The 18,890-nt window shown below is 37.8% G+C and overlaps 1 protein-coding gene across 2 annotated transcripts in view; it reads left to right on the forward strand.

Annotated features, from left to right (window-relative positions):
- The window catches only part of STK3 (serine/threonine kinase 3), a 231,922-nt gene that overhangs the window by 42,550 nt on the left and 170,482 nt on the right, over positions 1-18,890 (forward strand). For both annotated transcript variants that reach the window (XM_082722790.1, XM_082722789.1), the window contains 2 exons: positions 3,950-4,114; positions 4,618-4,785. In XM_082722790.1, the coding sequence (XP_082578916.1) occupies positions 4,016-4,114; positions 4,618-4,785 (267 nt within the window). In that variant the 5' untranslated portion in view covers positions 3,950-4,015. The remainder of the gene's footprint in view (positions 1-3,949; positions 4,115-4,617; positions 4,786-18,890) is intronic.

Consider the following 18,890-nt stretch of genomic DNA (forward strand, 5'->3'; position numbering starts at 1 on the left):
AGTGTATTCACCATATATAATCACCACCTCTGTCTAATTTCAAAATATTTTCATCACCCCAAACCGATTAATTAGTTAGTTGTACCTTGTTTTCCCCATCCTGCTTCAGCCCCTGGCAACCACCAGTCTGCTTTCTTTCTCTAAGGATTTATCTATTGTGAATATTTCATATAAATGTGTGCTCTTGTTCTGGCTTCTTTTACTTATGTTTTCGAAGTCCATCCACATTGTAGCATGTGTCAGTGCTTTATTCTTTTTTATGGCTGAATAGTATTCCACTATATGTTTATACCATATATTATTTATCCATTCATCATTTTTGGGGGGAGTTTACTAACATATTTGAGAGAGAGAGGGAGAGGGAGCATGATGGTGTGAGGTAGGGATCCACCTTCATTTTTTGGCATGTGAATGTGCAGTTGTCCCAATGTTGTTTCTTTTTTTCCCCCCCATTTTTTTTTTTTAAGATTTTATTCATTCATTTGACAGGCAGAGATCACAAGTAGGTGGAGAGGTGGGCAGAGAGAGAGGAGGAAGCAGGCTCCCTGCTGAGCAGAGAGCCCGATGCCGGGCTCGATTCCAGGACCCTGAGACCATGACCTGAGCTGAAGACAGAAGCTTTAACCCACTGAGCCATCCAGGCACCCCTCCCCAATGTTGTTTCTTTTTTCTTTTCAAGATTTTATTTATTTATTTGACAGACAGAAATCACAAGCAGGCAGAGAGGCAGGAAGAAAGAAGGGGGAGGAAGCAGGCTCCCTGCTGATCAGAGAGCCCGATGTGGGGCTCAATCCCAGGACCCTGAGATCATGACCCGAGCCAAAGGCAGAGGCTTAACCAACTGAGCCACCCAGGCGCCCCCTCCCAATGTTGTTTCTTAATGAGACTTGAGCCACTGTGGCATTGTGGCAGTTGAAACAAACGTCTTCCAGTAATCACTTTCACACTCTACAGTCTTAAAGCAGTTTTTTGTTTTTTTCTTTTTTTAAAAAAGATTTATTTATTTATTTTAGAGACAGAGGCACATGTCAGGGGTGGGAGGGGCAGAAGAAGAGGGAGAGTGAGTCTTAAGGAGACTACACGCTGAGTACAGAGCCTAACACTGGGCTTGATCTCACACTCACGAGATCACAACCTCAGTCGAAACCAAGAGTTGGAGACTCACCTGTGCCACCTACATGCCCCTTCATAGTCTTTATATATGTGCGTGTGTTTAAGTATATATGAATAATTATTCAAGTGTAATTAACATAGTGTTATATTAATTTCATGTATGCAATATAATGATTCAACAATTCTCTACATTTCTCAGTGATCAAGATAAGTGTACTGTTAATCCCCTTTAACTATTTCACTGATCCCTACCCAGCTCCCTCTGACAACCACCAGTTTGTTCTCTATATTTAAGAGTCTGTTTCATTTGTCTCTTTTTTTCTTTGCTTGAGTTCATTTGTTTCTTAAATTCCAGACATGGGTAAACTCATAATGGTATTTGTCTTTCTCTGACTTATTTTACTTAGCATTATGCCCTTTAAGTCCATCCATGTTGTTGCAGTTGACAAGATTTCATTCTTTTTTTTTTAAAATGGCTGAATAATATTCCTCTGTGTGTATGTGTGTGTGTGTGTGTGTGTGTGTGTGAGAGAGAGAGAGAGAGAGAGAGAGAGAATGTGTAGATGAATGAACACTTGATGCTGCAATAAACATAGGGGTGCATATATCTTTTTGAATTAGTGTTTTCATTCTCTTTGGGTAAATATGCAGGATTGGAGTTACTGTATCATATGATAATTCTATTTTTAGTTTTTTCGAAGACCTGTCATACTGTTTTTCACAGTGGCTGTACCAGTTTGCATTCCCACCAACAGTATATGAGGGTTCCTTTTACTTCACATCATGCCAATGCTTGTTGTATCTTGTGTTTTTGATTTAGCCATTCTGACAGGTATAAAGTGATAATCTCATTGTGGCTTTAATTTGCATTTCCCTGATGATGAGTGATGTTGAACATCTTTTCATATGTCTGTTAGCCATCTGTACGTCTTCGGAAAAATATCTATTGAGCTGCTCTGCCCATTTTTAATTGGATTATTTGGGGGTTTTTGTGTGTGTGTGTGTGTGTTGAGTTGTATAAGTTCTTTATATATTTTGGATATTAACCCCTTATTGAATATATCTTTTGCAAATATATTTTCCCATCAGTAGTTTGCCTTTTTGTTTTTTTGATGGCTCCTTTTCTGTGTAAAACCTTTTTATTTTGATGTGTCCCAATAGCTGAGTTTTGCTTTTGTTTCCCTTGCCAGAGGAGATATATTTAGGAAAATGTTTCTATGGCTGATGTCAAAGAAGTTACTGCCTGAGTTTTCTTCCAGTAATTTTATGGTTTCAGGTCTCACATTTAGGTCTTTAATCCATTTTGAGTTTATTTTTATATATGGTATAAGAAAGTGGTTCAATTTCATTCTTTTGCATGTAACTGTCCAGTTTTTCTAGCACCATTTGTTGAAAAGACTGTCTCTTTCCCATTGTGTATTCCTGAGTTCTTGGTTGTAGATTAATTGACCATAAACATTTAGGTTTATTGCTGAGCTTTTTGTTCTGTTCCATTGGTACATGTGTCTATTTTTACACTAGTACCATATTGTTTTACTATTTTGATTACTACAGCTTTGTAGTATATATATATATTTTTATTTTTAATTTACACTGTATCTTTCTGTTATCCCATTGTTGGGTATTTGAACTTACTTTCTTTTTCTCCTTTTCTTTCTTTCTTTCTTTCTTTCTTCCTTCCTTCCTTTCTTTCTTTCTTTCTTTCTTTCTTTCTTTCTTTCTTTCTTTCTTTCTCCTTCTCTTACAGAAGAACTTTGCCCTTCCATCAGCTTATCTTAGGGTTATATTTGCTTGTGGTCCTTAGAGCAAAAGTAGATGTATTGTTAGGAACTTCTAATATCACTTGGGTATATTTAAAAGCTAAGAGGGTGCTTTCAATAAAAATAGAGGCTTTCATAGATGGCACTTGAACAAGGTTTGTCAAGAGAGGCAGTATAGAATAGTGGTTAAAAGCATAGATTATAAGAAGACAGAATTCACATCTTGGTTCCATCTTGTGTGTGACCAGAGGAATTTACTAAACCTCAGTAACTTTCTCATTTGACAGATGGTGGTAATAATGATATCTCGCTTGTAGGGTTGTCTTCAGGATAAATGAGATAATGCATGCAAAATGATTAGCACAAGGGCTGGCACAGATAACAGTGGCTCTATTTCCATAGCTACTAAGAATGTTTCCTTTCCTTCTCACTTTGGCTGCTTTTCCCCCTCCTCTCCCTTTTCCTTCCCCTGACAACCTTTGTTTGTGTTTCCATTTTCCTAGTCTTTCTCTGGAATTTTCATTTTTGAGTTTTCATTCTCAGGGCCAGCAATCCAGGATTTGGGTGGGTTAGGATGACCTGGCCAGAAGAGGAGAAGTGGTATGGGCATAATCGCTTCATGCAGGAGACTCTTGGCAAGCCACCCTTGTTTCCTTTCCTTTGTGTAAAACTTTTGAATTTCATTTTCATTAAGAATTAGTGAAATCTCAGGGAAGAATGTCTGAGTTTACTTTCAGGACGGATAGCTGTGATGTTACCTCAGCGTCAGAAGATGTGGGAAATAGTGATTTTGGGGGGTCGTTTTGATTCTTGGGATGGGTTATATGCTTTAGGAACGACATTGATAATTTTAAAGAAAGAAGTTTAATACTGAAAATTTTTTTTAAATCAGTAAAATGCGTCATAAGAGTGATGCATAATATTTGTGAGGAAAAAGAAGTTCTCAGTTTGTTATCTTTTTAGCCTTTTCCTAGAGGTTTAGTGGTCATTAGAAAGAAATGTTTGGTACCAGAGCCTTTTGTAAGAGTTTATCTAGCATGGTTTTTCAATCTAGTTTTAAAACTATTTCTTTCCAGTTAACAGAGGATGAAATTGCAACTATTCTTAAATCTACTCTGAAAGGACTAGAATATTTGCACTTTATGCGAAAAATACACAGAGATATAAAAGCTGGAAATATTCTCCTGAATACAGAAGGACATGCAAAATTGGCTGATTTCGGAGTGGCTGGTCAGTTAACAGTAAGTGTAATAATTTTGGACCCACTTGTGGGCTATATGTCCAGGTTTGTGACTGAATGTTGATAACCTTTTGGAGGAGGTGATAGGAAGAAATATGTAACTACATTGTTCTTGGAGAGAAGGAGACATTATTTCGTATTATTTATTATTTTTATTTACAATTTAAGAGACATTAAATGAATATGAAAAAATGTTATTGAAATGCTTAAGTGCTTAAAAAAGAAAGCTACCTTGATCCATTTATGTAGCTTTTATTGTTACAGTACTATTTTTAATGACTATCTTTAATGAAGATAGTGGAGATAAGTTACTTGTGGGCTCTTGCTTTTTACGGAATTCAGAATTCTGAAATATGTCATCAGTTGGGTTGTAGGAAAATAGTCAATATTTTATATAATCTGTACTATTTGAGGGTTTCACTATACAGTTTAATGAATATGTTGGAAAACAGAGTCCCTTAGTGTTTTTGTAGTATTATTTATGTCAGTGTAATGTTTTTGCAGGATACAATGGCAAAACGCAATACTGTGATAGGAACTCCGTTTTGGATGGCTCCTGAGGTAATTCAAGAAATAGGCTACAACTGTGTGGCTGACATCTGGTCCCTTGGCATTACGTCTATAGAAATGGCTGAAGGAAAACCTCCTTATGCTGATATTCATCCCATGAGGGTAAGAAAATGATGGTTTGCTAAAAACGTTGATGTTATATAAGTTGCAGTTTTGTAATGTCAGTGTAAATAAATAAAGTAAATTAAATAAGTTGATTTGAACTTAGGTTCTGTGCAAAAAAATAATAAAATTATCTGTCAGAGGTTAGTGATGTTAACTTTTTTCCTCCCACATCCTCAATTATGAGAAAAGAAGCGAAGGCTCTATTTCTCTTTATAGTCACTGTTTTTCTGCCCCCAAAATATACCTGTAAAATTTCCCCTTGCTTTTCAATAGAGGAAAGGATTGGTAAAGTCACTGTATTCTTCAGTTTATCCATCGTTTTCTCAGTGTGGCTGTGGAGGCCTTGGGGAAAAAAAAATCAATTCTGTGTTTTTGTTTTCCTTTTTTTCTTCGGTCATCCGAAGCTAATATTTTAAAAAGCCTGACTTCTAACATTGGTACATACCAGTAGGCTAATTAATCCTATTTCTTTAGTTGGTGCTTAGTGAGAAAATCAGATTTGTATTTTGAACACTGTCATACACTTCTACGAACTCCTTTTTCCAGGATGATGTTTTTGAGTTTGAAGTATGTACCTTACATATTCAAGTCTAACTGCCTCTCCTTCAGAGTTTGTGATGATACAGTTTTTAGGTTTCGCAGTATGTCAATCTCAATTCATCATAGATAAGGACATCTGTCTTTGTGAACTTATTGCCCTCTAGTGGCTAGAGCCACCTCAAGAAGAAAAGAGAATGCAGAGAGGAGAGCAAGCAAGCCAGTAAGGGAGGGTGTGTGTGTGTGTGTGTGTGTGTGTGTAGAACAGAAGATGGTGTTAGGGTGACTGGAGAAATGTGTGAAGTAAATAGATGGGAGGAAGGAGAATGCAGTATTTTGGAACATCCGAAGGAAGAATAAATTGCAATTATTTCTGATAATGCTGTTGTGGATTGAATTTCAATAATACAAGTAATGATGAAAATATTTAAAATACTGAAAATATTTAAAAATCTGCCTGCCACTTCAAGGAGAATTCCACGTTGTACAATTGAGTATAATATGTATCATCTTCCTTGTGTATATAAATTATTTTTGCTAAAGTGAAAAATAACAATGGCATGAATTTTTTGTTTGCAAAATTACATGAAAAAGCTTAAGGTCAACATAAAACCAGCAACACAGATTCTTATTTCTTCTCTGATTATTACTTAGCTTTGGTATTTTTAGTTATAATATTTTAAGGTGATCCTCAAACTAGGTGTATTTGAATTTGAATTAGTGAGGTTAACTGAATTATCCAAGGCATCCTAGCCAAGTGCCAGAGCTAGAATTTAACCCAGGACTTAGATTATTACTCTTCTGCTTTCTCCTTGTGTTAGATCTTATTTTTCCAACCACGTAGATCAACATATTAAATTTGACCCTGAGGTAGTCTCTCAGGTAGTCAAGAATTGTAGTATGTGGTTTCCAACTTTTAGAATCTTAAAATATCACTTGACAGTTTAAATTCACACATATGAAATAATGAAAAATATAATAGAAGATAGTATTTTTCTTAAAAATTCTATCTATCAATTATCTATCTACCTATCTAGCAGCATCTTTCTATCTCACTCTTTTCTCACAGCCTAAATCCTACTCATTCAAGTCTCAGGTCAGATATTATTTCTACATAGAGTCTTCCTTGGTAGCTACCACCTAAGTAAATTTCTTTTTTAAAAATTTTATTTACTTATTTATTTAGTGAGCAGGAGGGGGAAGCAACAGAGGAAGATGGAGGGAAGCTTAAGTCTGCTGAGTCTGTGGTGAGCGCAGAGCCCAATGTGGGGCTCGATCTCCCGACCCTGAGATCATAACCTGAGCCAAAATCAAAAGTCAGACACTTACCTGACTGAGCCATCCAGGGGCCCTAAGTAAATTTCTTTCTTTCCTCCCAACTTGTGTATAGGCAATTCTTAGCCCTGCAATTCTTTGGGCAGTTTATCAAGTGTTGCCTTGCGCATTTCCAAATACAGTAAAGTTTTAAGTTGCTGTTTAAATTATGTTATCAGGGGTGCCTGTGTGGGGTTCAGTTGTTAAGTGTCTGCCTTCGGCTCAGGTCATAATCTCATGGTCCCAGGATGGAGCTCCACGTTGGGCTCTTTGCTCAGCAGGAAGCCTGCTTCTCCCTCTCCTCTCCCTGCTTGTGCTCCCTCTCTTGCTGTGTCTCTCTCTGTCAAATAAATAAATAAAATCTTTTTAAAAATTTATAAAAAAATAAATTATGTTACCATTATTTTTCCTTTCTCATGTTTGTGAACTGCTTTATACAAAGTCGAGTATGAACTGCAGGTATTGGGAAACTCTTGAGGTCATGTGACATGTTATACAATTTGACTTGAAAGCTCAGATTTTATCATTGGCAACAAATATGATGGTGTTCCTTGGAAAGGCAGAGTCGCTTGGTTCATTTTTGAGAGAATGTCAATCAAATGCCCCTGTCAGAATAACTACAGTTTTTCTGCCAGTCATTCCTTCAGGTGAAAGTGCTGTTCCTTGAAAAATGAGGTGCGCTTGGTCAGCTGGCTGTTCAGTCACACAGGTGCTTTTCCTTGAGATAATCCTTGCTCTTCTGTGTGCAGGGCGTGTACTTTTTGTGTGTTTCTCATTTTATCATAGAGAACGTTAAAAAGATACACATTCCAGGGTGGACTTTTAATAAAATTAATTATATTTACTGCTTCAGCAAGGCTTAGATTCGTTTGGCGGGCGGTCAGATGGGAGGATAAAAGAAAGAGCTGTCCAAGAGAGAGAAAAAGGGAGTTGAGGATGCGGCTAAAGGGAGGACTGTGTTGGCAGCGGGGCGATTCTTTGCTCTAGCCTTGCTCTAGCCCTGCTTGGCAGTGGAGTGCACTATTCTGGCCTTGATCTCAGGACTGGGTTTAAATGTTTGAGTGTCTTCGAATGACAGGGCTACAATGCATTGAAGGATGCTGTTGAGAGACTTGTTTGGCGGTTACCAAGGGGGTATAGCCTGGAAAGAGAGGAGAGGTTATAAGGAATGGAAGATCAGGGAGCTAGACAGCAGTCTTCCTTCTTGCTGCATAGCAGTTACCTGGAAAGCTTTGAAAAACATTGTGGTGACAGAGCCCTCCCCCAGACCAGTGATTTCAGAATCTCAGTGTTTTCAGTGAGGTTAAAGAGCCCATGAAGTGGTACTGAAGGTATGACGGTATATCCCAGGTATGAGCTGGAAGTAAGTGAAACTCTGATTAGTGAGTGAAGTAGTGAAGTTTTCTTTTCTTTCTTTTTTTTTTTTTTTTTAAGATTTTATTTATTTATTTGACAGAGAGAGATCACAAGTAGGCAGAGAGGCAGGCAGAGAGAGAGAGAGGAGGAAGAAGCAGGCTCCCTGCTGAGCAGAGAGCCCGATGCGGGACTCGATCCCAGGACCCTGAGATCATGACCTGAGCCGAAGGCAGCGGCTTAACCCACTGAGTCACCCAGGTGCCCCAAGTTTTCTTTTTTAGTTAAATAATTTTCTTACTTTAACCACTCTGTGATATAAATATTTCAATCTCCGTTTTAATGAGTGGATTGGGTAAAATGGATATTTAAAGAATTATGTTTTCCAACTTGGAAGTGGCAGAACTGAGTTAGGAACTTGTGCTAGTCCATTTCTTGTCTTGACAAAAAAGAAATCTCTTTTGTGTTTATATGTCAATTGTATGCAAGTGAAGGAGTGGCTAGCAAAATAAAAATTTGCAGGCATTTTAATCTCATAATTTTAATTATTAAAGTACAAACCTAAATTTTTCTGTTGGAAGAAATATGGACAATTTAAAAAAAAATTTTTTTTAGAGAGAGAGCATGTGTATGCATGAGTTGGCAAGGGAGAGGGCAGAGGGAGAGAGAGAAATAGAGAATCTTAACAGGCTTCATACCCAGCGTGGAGCCCAGTGCAGGGCTCAAGCTCATAACCCTGAGATCATGACCTGAGCTGAAATCAAAGTCGAATGCTTAACTGACTAAGCCACTAAGGCACCCCAATATGGTAGAATATTTTATGTTCCATTCATTTTTTTGGTGGTGGTGGGGAATGAAGATAGGAATGATGGAAAGACCAGTGTAACAGATGGAAGTAAAGAATGCTAGTTTTTTTTTTCTTTAATTTAAAAAAAAATATTTTATTTATTTATTTCACAGAGAGAGACACAGTGAGAGAGGGCACATTGCAGGGACAGTGGGGGAGGGAGAGGCAGGCTTCCTGCTGAGTGGAGAGCCCGATGTGGGCCTCGATCCCAGGACCCTGGTATCATGATCTGAGCCCAAGGCAGATGCTTAATGACTGAGCCTTCCCCCAGGAGTCCCAAGAATGCTAGTTTTTTAAAGTAAAGGGTATTATATAATTTACTGCATATAGATGGCTGTCTGGAAGAGAAGGCTAAGTTAAGATGTGGTGGGCCAGCTTCCCTAGCCTGCCTTTTTACATGCTAATCCTTCTGAAATTCTCTTTGGCCAGTATTACAAGGTTGTAGCCCTTCTGGCCATGGCTACCCTCTAGATGTATGTAAGAGAAACAGCCCCAGAACAAGGAAGCTGACTCCTAGACTGAGTTTCCTAGTCATATTCTCAGATATACCATCCTTCTTGTACGGTCAGGCTCCAGGCCTGCTCCAGACCTATGCTTTGCTTAGACCAGTGAGAATTAGGGTCAAGAAGAAATGCATCAGGCTTGGATAATTTAGAATGGGGTTGTTCCTGCCTAAGTAGTTACAAATTAGTATTGTGATTTTCACTGACAAGCTTTTTGTTGGACACATACTTTGAGTGTCATTAGAAAATGAAAGTGATTGGGGCACCTGGGTAGCCCAGTGGGTTAAAGCCTCTGCCTTTGGCTCAGGTCATGATCCCAGGGTCCTGGGATCGAACCCCACATGGGGCTCTCTGCTCAGCAGGGAGCCTGCTTCCTCCTCCTCTCTCTCTCTCTCTCTCTGTCTGCCTCTCTGCCTACTTGTGATCTGTCTGTCAAATAAATAAATGAAATCTTAAAACAACAACAAAAAAATAAAATAAAAGTGATTATATTGGAACTTGGCAGTGAATTGAAAATGGGTCTTTCAAAAGTGTTAAGGCTGAAGTCATTTGTTTTAGTTTATCATTTATCAAAGATTGATACTTTCTTTAATCATTCCTCAGAGAGAGTAAGAGGTATTTGGAATATAGATATTCGAGGAGGAATTTCCTAATAAAAAGAGCTATTAAAAGCACTCGATTTGTTTGATGGCAAGGGATAAAAAGTTTTATAGTTTTTTACAGTTTTCTCTTTCTCTCTCTCTCTCTCTTTTTTTAAGAGAAACTTCTAGTGTGTGCAAACTATATCATTGTTGTGGTGAGAGTAATAATTATCTGTCTAGTAAAAGGCAATCATGAAATACACATTAAAACATGTAAAGCTTTGTGAACAGGAGAGGGATGAAAATGTGCTTATAAATTTACATACAGCTAATAGATTAAAATAGATTAAGGAGTAATGACTAAAAGATTAAGGAATAATGACAAATTGAAGTAAGTCTGCTCAAAATGTGAAAAGAAACAAGTTTTATCAAAACCCAATTTATTTTAAATGGTTAAATATGAAGGTATTGAATTAATTTTGGTCAGTTAAATATAACTAAATATAATATGTAACATATAATGTAAAATATAATTTTGAAGTCAGTTAGCCACGCACTTTTTTGGAGATCTGCCTGTTTCTCAGCCCTGTAGGAAATAAAATTACAAAAAAAAAAAAAAAATCAGGAAACGAGTGAATAGTATCATTTTTCTAAATATCTATCCTTGTCCCTGCCATCAAATCCAGACACATTCTTTCTTAGCACTGAGACCGTACTGATTCTTTTATTTATTTATATATTTTAAAAAAGATTTTTATTTTTTATTTGTCAGAGGTAGAGAGAGAGAGAAAGAATGAGCAAAAGCAGAGGGAGTGGCAGGCAGAGGGAGAAGCTGGCTCCCTGCTCAGCGAGGAGCCTCATCAGGGACCTGATCCCAGGACTCTAGGTTCATGACCTGAGTGGAAGGCAGATGCTTAACTGCTTAATTGCTTAACCTACTGAGCCACCCTCTATTGATTCTTTTGAAAACAGTTTTTGTTCTGTTTTCTTTTATTTTACAAGCTTTTGTATTTGATTACACATTGCCTGATGTGGTGGAAGGGATAAGGACAGAAGTGTTTGAGTCAGAATAAGGACTGTTTGAGACAGCCAGCACTGTGATGGATTGTTTGGCATCAGCTGAAGGAAAGAAAATAAAAATGAGACTAAGAATTTTACTTCTGAACAATATAATATGAATGTTTATTGCCTTTTAAAAATAAGATGTTGAAATATATTGTATATTTTGGGAAGATTTATGTCAAATGTGACTTGAGACGATTGGAGACATGTAAGTGGCAATTTTCTGGAAATTCAAGTACTATACAGCTTGACAATCTCTGTTTAAGAGTAAATTAGGAGTTCCTTTAAACTAAAAAAAAAATCTGCTGTCTTTATATATCCTCACATCGCTTACTTATGAAGAAAAGAACCCTGTAGATATTTTCAACATGGAAAAGGTATTTTTGATGAGTGTTTTTGAAAGTGATGTTATCTTTCTTTCCTGAAGAACTTTTTCCTTAACCTTGCTGTTTTTTCCAACTAGCCTTTTCACCCCCATCCCTTTGGGGGAAACAATGCATTTTAATAAGTGAAATAAATGCTTCAGTACATGCAAAGTAAACACAGGCATTAGAAAAAAAAATCACTCTTTATACTGCATATTAAAAAAATAAAACACACAGTAGCTTTCCCCTATCTCAAATCACATGGTGCTGCTCCAAATGTATTCCTAATCCAACAGGACATTAAATCCGTGTCTAAGGAGTGAAAACTGAGTTATCCATTTTTTATCAAATAAAACTGAATCAATGACCTCCTTCCTGCCCAGTTAATGATAAGATTTGGTTGAGAAATCCTGGAAGACTGGGCTTGAGTAGAGGTGGTAGTGGAGTGATACCACAGTCAACATAGTTACATGTCTTCCAGCTCCCTGTCCCTACTCTGTATGGCTTGGTAGACACCTGGCCTGTCTTAGTGTGTGTGCATGCAGTGCCTCTTGGAAGATTCCTCACAGGCATTTAACATGTAGGACAATAGACAAGTATCTTTAGTTTGTCTGGGGGTGGATGAGGGGATGTGGGGGTATTAATTCACAGAATTAATATTCACTTGTAGGAACATCCTGGATGAAAGCCTCTGTCTACGAGCCTAAGATTACAGGTACTACCTTCTCTGCGGTCTGCCCTATGGACATGCTGGTCCAAATTCCCCATTCACTGGGCCAAGAGCCTGTAGGCAAACCTCACACCTACCCTCCCCTGCATGGGGCGGAAGGTGGGTGGCTTCAGCACTTGGCCCTCAGCCCTCAGCCCTCTTGTTCGTGGGCCTCATGTGGGGCCAGGGACTGCTGTGGCTTTGTGGTGAAGCCCAGATCATCTTTTTCACTTGGTTTTCATAGATAAATTTTGGCTTGAATGACATCTTCTCTGATTATAAGGCCCACTAACTTACTTTTTATTTTATCTTTTTACCCCCATAATAGATTCTTAAGGCTGTCATAACAAATTACCACAAATTTGGTAGCTTTAAGCAACAGAAATTTATACTTTTACAGTTCTGGAGGCCAGAAGTCTGAAATCAAGGTGTTGACAGGGTGCAGTCTCTCCTGAAGCTCTAATGGAGACTATTCTCTGCCTCTTCCAGCTTTTGGTGGCTGCTGGCAGTCCTTGACATTCCTTGGATTGTAGCTGCATTATTCCATCTTGGTCTACATCTTCACAGAACCTTCTCAAATTTTCCTCTGCCTTTCTCTTAAAAGGACACTTGTCATTGGTTTTAGGGACCACATGGATAATCCAGGGTGATAATCCTCCTTTCAAGATCCTTGACTTAATTACATCTACAAAGACCCTTCTTTTCCTCAAATGAGTTCACATTCAGAACTTCTCGGGATTAGGACATGGCTACAACTTTTGGGAGGCTACCTTTGAGCCATTATACCTTCCATAATCTATTTTGTCCTTCTAAATTGAGGGCATGTGATGTGATGAGCACTAGATGTTATACACAACTGATGAATCATAGAGTCCTATATCTGAAACTAATGATGTGCTATATATTGGCCAATTGAATTTAAATAAAAAAATAAATTATCTATAGTTTAAGATTAATAGTGACTTATATTAGGACATATCTCTGCCTTTATGTCCTCATTTTTTAATTGTGGTAAGATGTGCAGAACAGAAAATTTGTCATTTAAACCATTTTTAAGTAAACAGTTAAGTGGCATTCACTCACATTGTTGTGCAACCATCACACTGTTTGTAGAAATTTTTATCATCCCAAACTGAAACTGTGCCCATTAAACAATTCTTTGTTATCTCCTCCCCACATTTTGTCACCATCATTCCACTTTTAGTCTCTATGAGTTTGACTGTTCTAAGAACCTCCTATAGGTGGAATCATACAATATTTGTCCTTTTTTTTATTATATATATATATTTTTTCAAAGGTTTTATTTATTTATTTGACACAGAGAGAGATCACAAATAGGCAGAGAGTCAGGCAGAGAGAGAGGGGGAAGCAGGCTCTCTGCTTAGCAGGGATGCTGAGGGCAGATGCAGGACTCGATCCCAGGACCCTGAAATCATGACCTGAGCCAAAGGCAGTGGCTTAATCCACTGAGCCACCCAGGCGCCCCAATATTTGTCCTTTTGTGTCTGACTTCTTTCACTTGGCATAATGTTTTAAAGGTTCATTCATGTTGTACCATATGTCAGAATTTCTTTTCTTTTTAAAGCTGAATAATATCCTATTGTACGTGTATATCTCACTCTGTTTATCTGCTCATCCATTGACTGGCACTTGGGTTGTTTCCCCATTTTAGTTATTATGTATATTGCTATTGTGAGCATAGATATACACTTATTTTTCTAAGACTCTGCTTTCTTTTTTTTTTTTTTTTCTAATAAGATTTAATTTCTTTATTCTAGAGAGAGAGAGAGCTCAGGGGGAAGAGCAGGAGAGGTATAAGCAGACTCCATGTTGAGCTTGGAGCCTGACATGGGACTTGATCTCAGGACCCTGAGATCATGATCTGAGCCGAAACCAAGAGTTGGGCACTTAACTGACTGAGCCACTGAGATGCCCTGAGACTCTGCTTTTATTTATTTATTTATTTTTAAATTTATTTTTTACTTTCAGCATAACAGATTTCATTGTTTTTGCACCACACCCAGTGCTCCATGCAATCCATGCCCTCTATAATACCCACCACCTGGTACCCCGACCTCCCAACCCCGCCTCTTCAAAACCCTCAGATGGCTTTTCAGAGTCCATAGTCTCTCATGGTTCACCTCCCCTTCCAATTTCCCCCAACTCCCTTCTCCTCTCTATCTCCCCATGTCCTCCATGCTATTTGTTATGCTCCACAAATAAGTGAAACCATATGATAATTGACTCTCTCTGCTTGACTTATTTCACTCAGCATAATCTCTTCCAGTCCCGTCCATGTTGCTACAAAAGTTGGGTATTTATCCTTTCTGATGGAGGCATAATACTCCATAGTGTACATGGACCACATCTTCCTTATCCATTCGTCTGTTGAAGGGCATCTTGGTTCTTTCCACAGTTTGGCGACCGTGGCCATTGCTGCTATAAACATTGGGGTACAGATGGCCCTTCTTTTCACTACATCTGTATCTTTGGGGTAAATACCCAGTAGTGCAATGGCAGGGTCATAGGGAAGTTCTATTTTTAATTTCTTGAGGAATCTCCACACTGTTCTCCAAAGTGGCTGCACCAACTTGCATTCCCACCAACAGTGTAAGAGGGTTCCCTTTCTCCACATTCCCTCCAACACATGTTGTTTCCTGTCTTGCTAATTTTGGCCATTCTAACTGGTGTAAGGTGATATCTCAATGTAGTTTTAATTTGAATCTCCCTGATGGCTGGTGATGATGAACATTTTTTAATGTGTCTGATAGCCATTTGTATGTCTTCATTGGAGAAGTGTCCATCCATATCTTCTGCCCATTTTTTGATATGATTGTCTGTTTTGTGTGTGTTGAGTTTGAGGAGTTCATTATAGATCCTGGATATCAACCTTTTGTCTGAGACTCTGCTTTTAATTCTAATGAGTGTATACCCAGAACTGGGATTGCTGGATCATATTGTTTATATACAGTTTTGGGGGGAACCTCCATACATCCATACTCCATCCATAGTAGCCGTACTATACCATTTTACATTCCCACCAGCCATGTGCATGGTTCCAGAGTCTCCACATTCTTTCCAACACTTACTTTCTGTCTTTTTGGTAGTAGTCATCCTGATGGGTGTCAACGGTTACCTCATTATAGTTTTGATTTGCATTTCCCAAACAACCAGTGATGTTGAACATCTCTCCATTGGTATGTCTTTGAAGAATTGTCTATTAATTGGGTTGGTTTTTTTGTTGTTCTTGAGTTTCTTTTCTCATTTTTATTGACTTTTCTCTATTATTAATCTGCTTTTTTTCTATTTGCTGATTTAGATCTCCTGGTCCTTCGATTTTATATTGCCTCTGTTTATTATACTTCCAGCTGTCCCCCATCATTCTTGGCACCCCAAGCCCAATACTCTAAGTCCCTTGTAATTCTCTCTTTATAATTAGTCCATTGGGAGGTCTTTGAGTCAAAATATTTTTCACTTCCTGTTTATATGCCAGTGACTTACTAGTCTACAAGTAGAGGATTGTTTATTTGTATTTAATTATATATTACTTTGCTTTATGCAGTAGGTATGTTCTGAAGAAGTTGTGTAAATATTTAATAGTTGCCAATCAGCATTTAAAATTCTGTTTTTTAAAATAATTTTTAATTACTCCTTTAATAATGAGAGTAACACTTTTCAAATTTATCTGCCTTGTAATTGCGTATACTTTTTATGATGGGACATACCCATTTTAGCAGTAATACAAAATTTAATTGTTAATATTAAGGTGTTTTTGATTTGGTATTAGTGTTAAAATATAAGAGGTGCTTGTTCTAATGTGGAGACGGGGAATTCAATTTTTGGACCAGCTGGAGAGTATATTTGCTATACTACATTGCTTATTTTGTGTCAGAGAAACTAAATGTTGTCTAAGTGTGGGTGTTTGATTTTTGAAGAAAAGTACCCTGGGATTTTCTTCCTGTATTCTTTTATTTCTGTTCTCCTTTCCTCTTTTTCCTTGTACAGATATTTAGTGCACATTTATCATTTACTGGTTGGACTTTGAGGATGTAATGCTAAACAGCAGAGGCATGTTTCTTATTCTTTTGGAACTTCTGGTCCAGGGGAACTAGCATTCTAATGTTAGAATTATTTAGCTTTCTGGGGTGGGAGGAGAGGGGGAAGTAGATAAATATATTCAGTTTAGAGTTTAAGACCATACACTGTAATAACTTTATTCACTTACATATATGGATATTACAAATTATATAGGATCGTATAACTCTAAGAGTTTTATTGTCATTACATACATTGCTTGCTTTTCTCCTTTGAACTCATCCTCATCTTCCTGTTGTTCTCACTGTTGCCTTTACTTCCTTTGACTGTTCCCTGTCCCTGACCGTACATGCACTCCACTGCTCACATAGTCCCCTCCCCACCTCTGCTTTGCTTTTCCCCTGCTTTTCTTTCTTTTCACATTACCTTTCTTCCTCTCTGTCTGTTCCCTACATTTTTCAGAAATAGCCAAGGATCTGGAGGAGTGGGGCAAATTGGATCATTGGAGAATTTCAGTCCTACTTCCAGGACATATGGTTTTTCACTCTATTTGAAAGTTCGAGTTCTTCTGCCCTATGGTTGTATCCATGTGGGAGTACCAGGCATTCCAGCCCCTAAATTGGGGATTAAGGTTTATTACAGTGACACTTTCAACATATTTCTGTCCAGTCAGTTATTATTCTTGAAGAGATGAACAAGCAAGGAGAACAGAATAAACAGATCTCAGCTTTTCTTGGTTAGGCCTGCTGGGATCATCCCTGAGGGCCTCCCAAGGAAGACAGATTCCCACTGTTAATTGAAATTTAAATCTTGCTGTTGGTGTTGTGTTGCCAAGTGCTCTGTAAACACGAAGGGTTCAAAGGGCTCGGTAACTGTTGAGGAAGTTTTCCTACTGACATAGGAATTACCTGAATATGAATTGTAGTTTTGGGGATATGTTTACATTAAGTGTTGCTTAGAGAAGGAATCATGGAGAAAGACTTATACTAGAAAGAATTATGTGAGAATCCATCTTTTTAAGATTTTTAAAAATTATTTTTATTAACATATAATGTATTATTTGCCCCAGGGGTACAGGTCTGGGAATCATCAGGCTTACACAATTCACAGCACTCACCACAGCACATACCCTCCCCAATGTCCATAACCCAACCACCCTCTCCCTACCCCTCCACCCTCCAGCAACCCTCAGTTTGTTTGTTTTGTGAGATTAAGAGTCTCTTATGGTTTGTCCCATCTTCTTTCATTTTTTCCTTTCCTACCCCCCATAACCCCCTACCCTGCCTTTCAAATTTAAGATTTTAATATATGATACTGACAAAGGCAGTATCTCTCTGTATTTGTATAGGAGTGTTTACAGGACACAATTTAAATTGATTTATTAATAATTAAAAGATGGCATTTACATTTGACACTTTTCTTTGACTGTGATCCATGGGATAAAGTGTATTTTGCATGTGACCTGTTTTGCCCATGCGTGGGTAAGTACTGGTTTATATAAGGTTTGTTTCAGTTGTATAGGTCTTCTCTTCTACTTCCACCTTTCATTAAAAAAGAGAATAGGTAGTCCAAATCCATTACATTGGTTTTATGACTCAGAATTGGATTGCAACTTGTATGTATAGAGCAAGAATCACTGTAGCAGGTTTTGGATGTCATATGCTTCCACTGTTGCCACGTAGTAGTGGGTGTGACCTTGTGCTGGAGAGACCTTGTGTTGGAGACTTGTGAATCCTGATGAGTTTTGTTATCTATGATTAGTAGAAATGGACTCTCATCTGTCCACTTCACATTTATTGTGAAGATCAGATAAGATAATATAAATGAGCAATATGTGTAAAATAGTAAATGCTATAGAAATATTAGGTAGCATTATTAAATTAACTTTGAAGTCTCATATTGAGACTCTAAGTTCAAATTCTTGTAGGAGGTGCTATATAATAATATTTACCAATGTCACTTAAGGAGCTTTGGCTGTGGAAAAGCTCAGACAATCCTGGCTTTATTTTAGGGAATCTAGTAGGGTTAGAGTTATTGGGAGTCTTACATAGTACCCAAAGGAGTTTATTACCAGCCAGGGTAGGTTCCAGAAAGCTTTTAAGACCTTTGCAGCCTCTACTGGAAACCATGTAAATGTAAGGAGCCCATGAGAGCAGGGGTACATGTGCATCCTCCTTTCTACCCTCAAGGTAGACTGATGTTTTCTCCTTCATTTTCACTACATACTAGCTCAGTAATGGAAACCATGATTTGTAAGAGCATAGAATGAGCTGCTTTTCTGGGGCAGGGAATTCATACCATCAGTGGACCCCCTGAAATTGCACTTAAATATTGATGTTTGTTCAGATGTGTGTTTTTCTGCTGCAAGTTCATAATTTTTAAGTGACCCAAAAAGGTTCAGAACTGTGGGTCTCAGTAGTAGTATCAGTGCCTCTCAAGCGAGTTTGTTATATTGTATATTTAGGATATGATTTTGTTTACTATTCATCACAACATATCACTATTCTGTATTTTAATCTGGAGCCAGTAAGCAGATCTGTATATGATTCCTCCCCCCACCATACTCTGATTACTAGAAAGGTTTGTTTTAGGTATGTCCTAAAGGTTAGGTTAGTTACTGTCCAAATCTCATCACTGACTAAAAAAATCTTTTATTTCTCTGAATTCTCATCACCTTTTCAATGACTGTCTTGTGGAATTTTTAACTTACTATGTATTATCATAACTAGTATGTAATTGTCTTATTCCCCCTACCAGATGTCAGTTTTAAATGCGAGTGTGTTTCATCTTTGTTTG

This window comes from Mustela nivalis, assembly GCF_964662115.1.
Source record: "Mustela nivalis genome assembly, chromosome: 2".
Classification (NCBI taxonomy): domain Eukaryota; kingdom Metazoa; phylum Chordata; class Mammalia; order Carnivora; family Mustelidae; genus Mustela; species Mustela nivalis.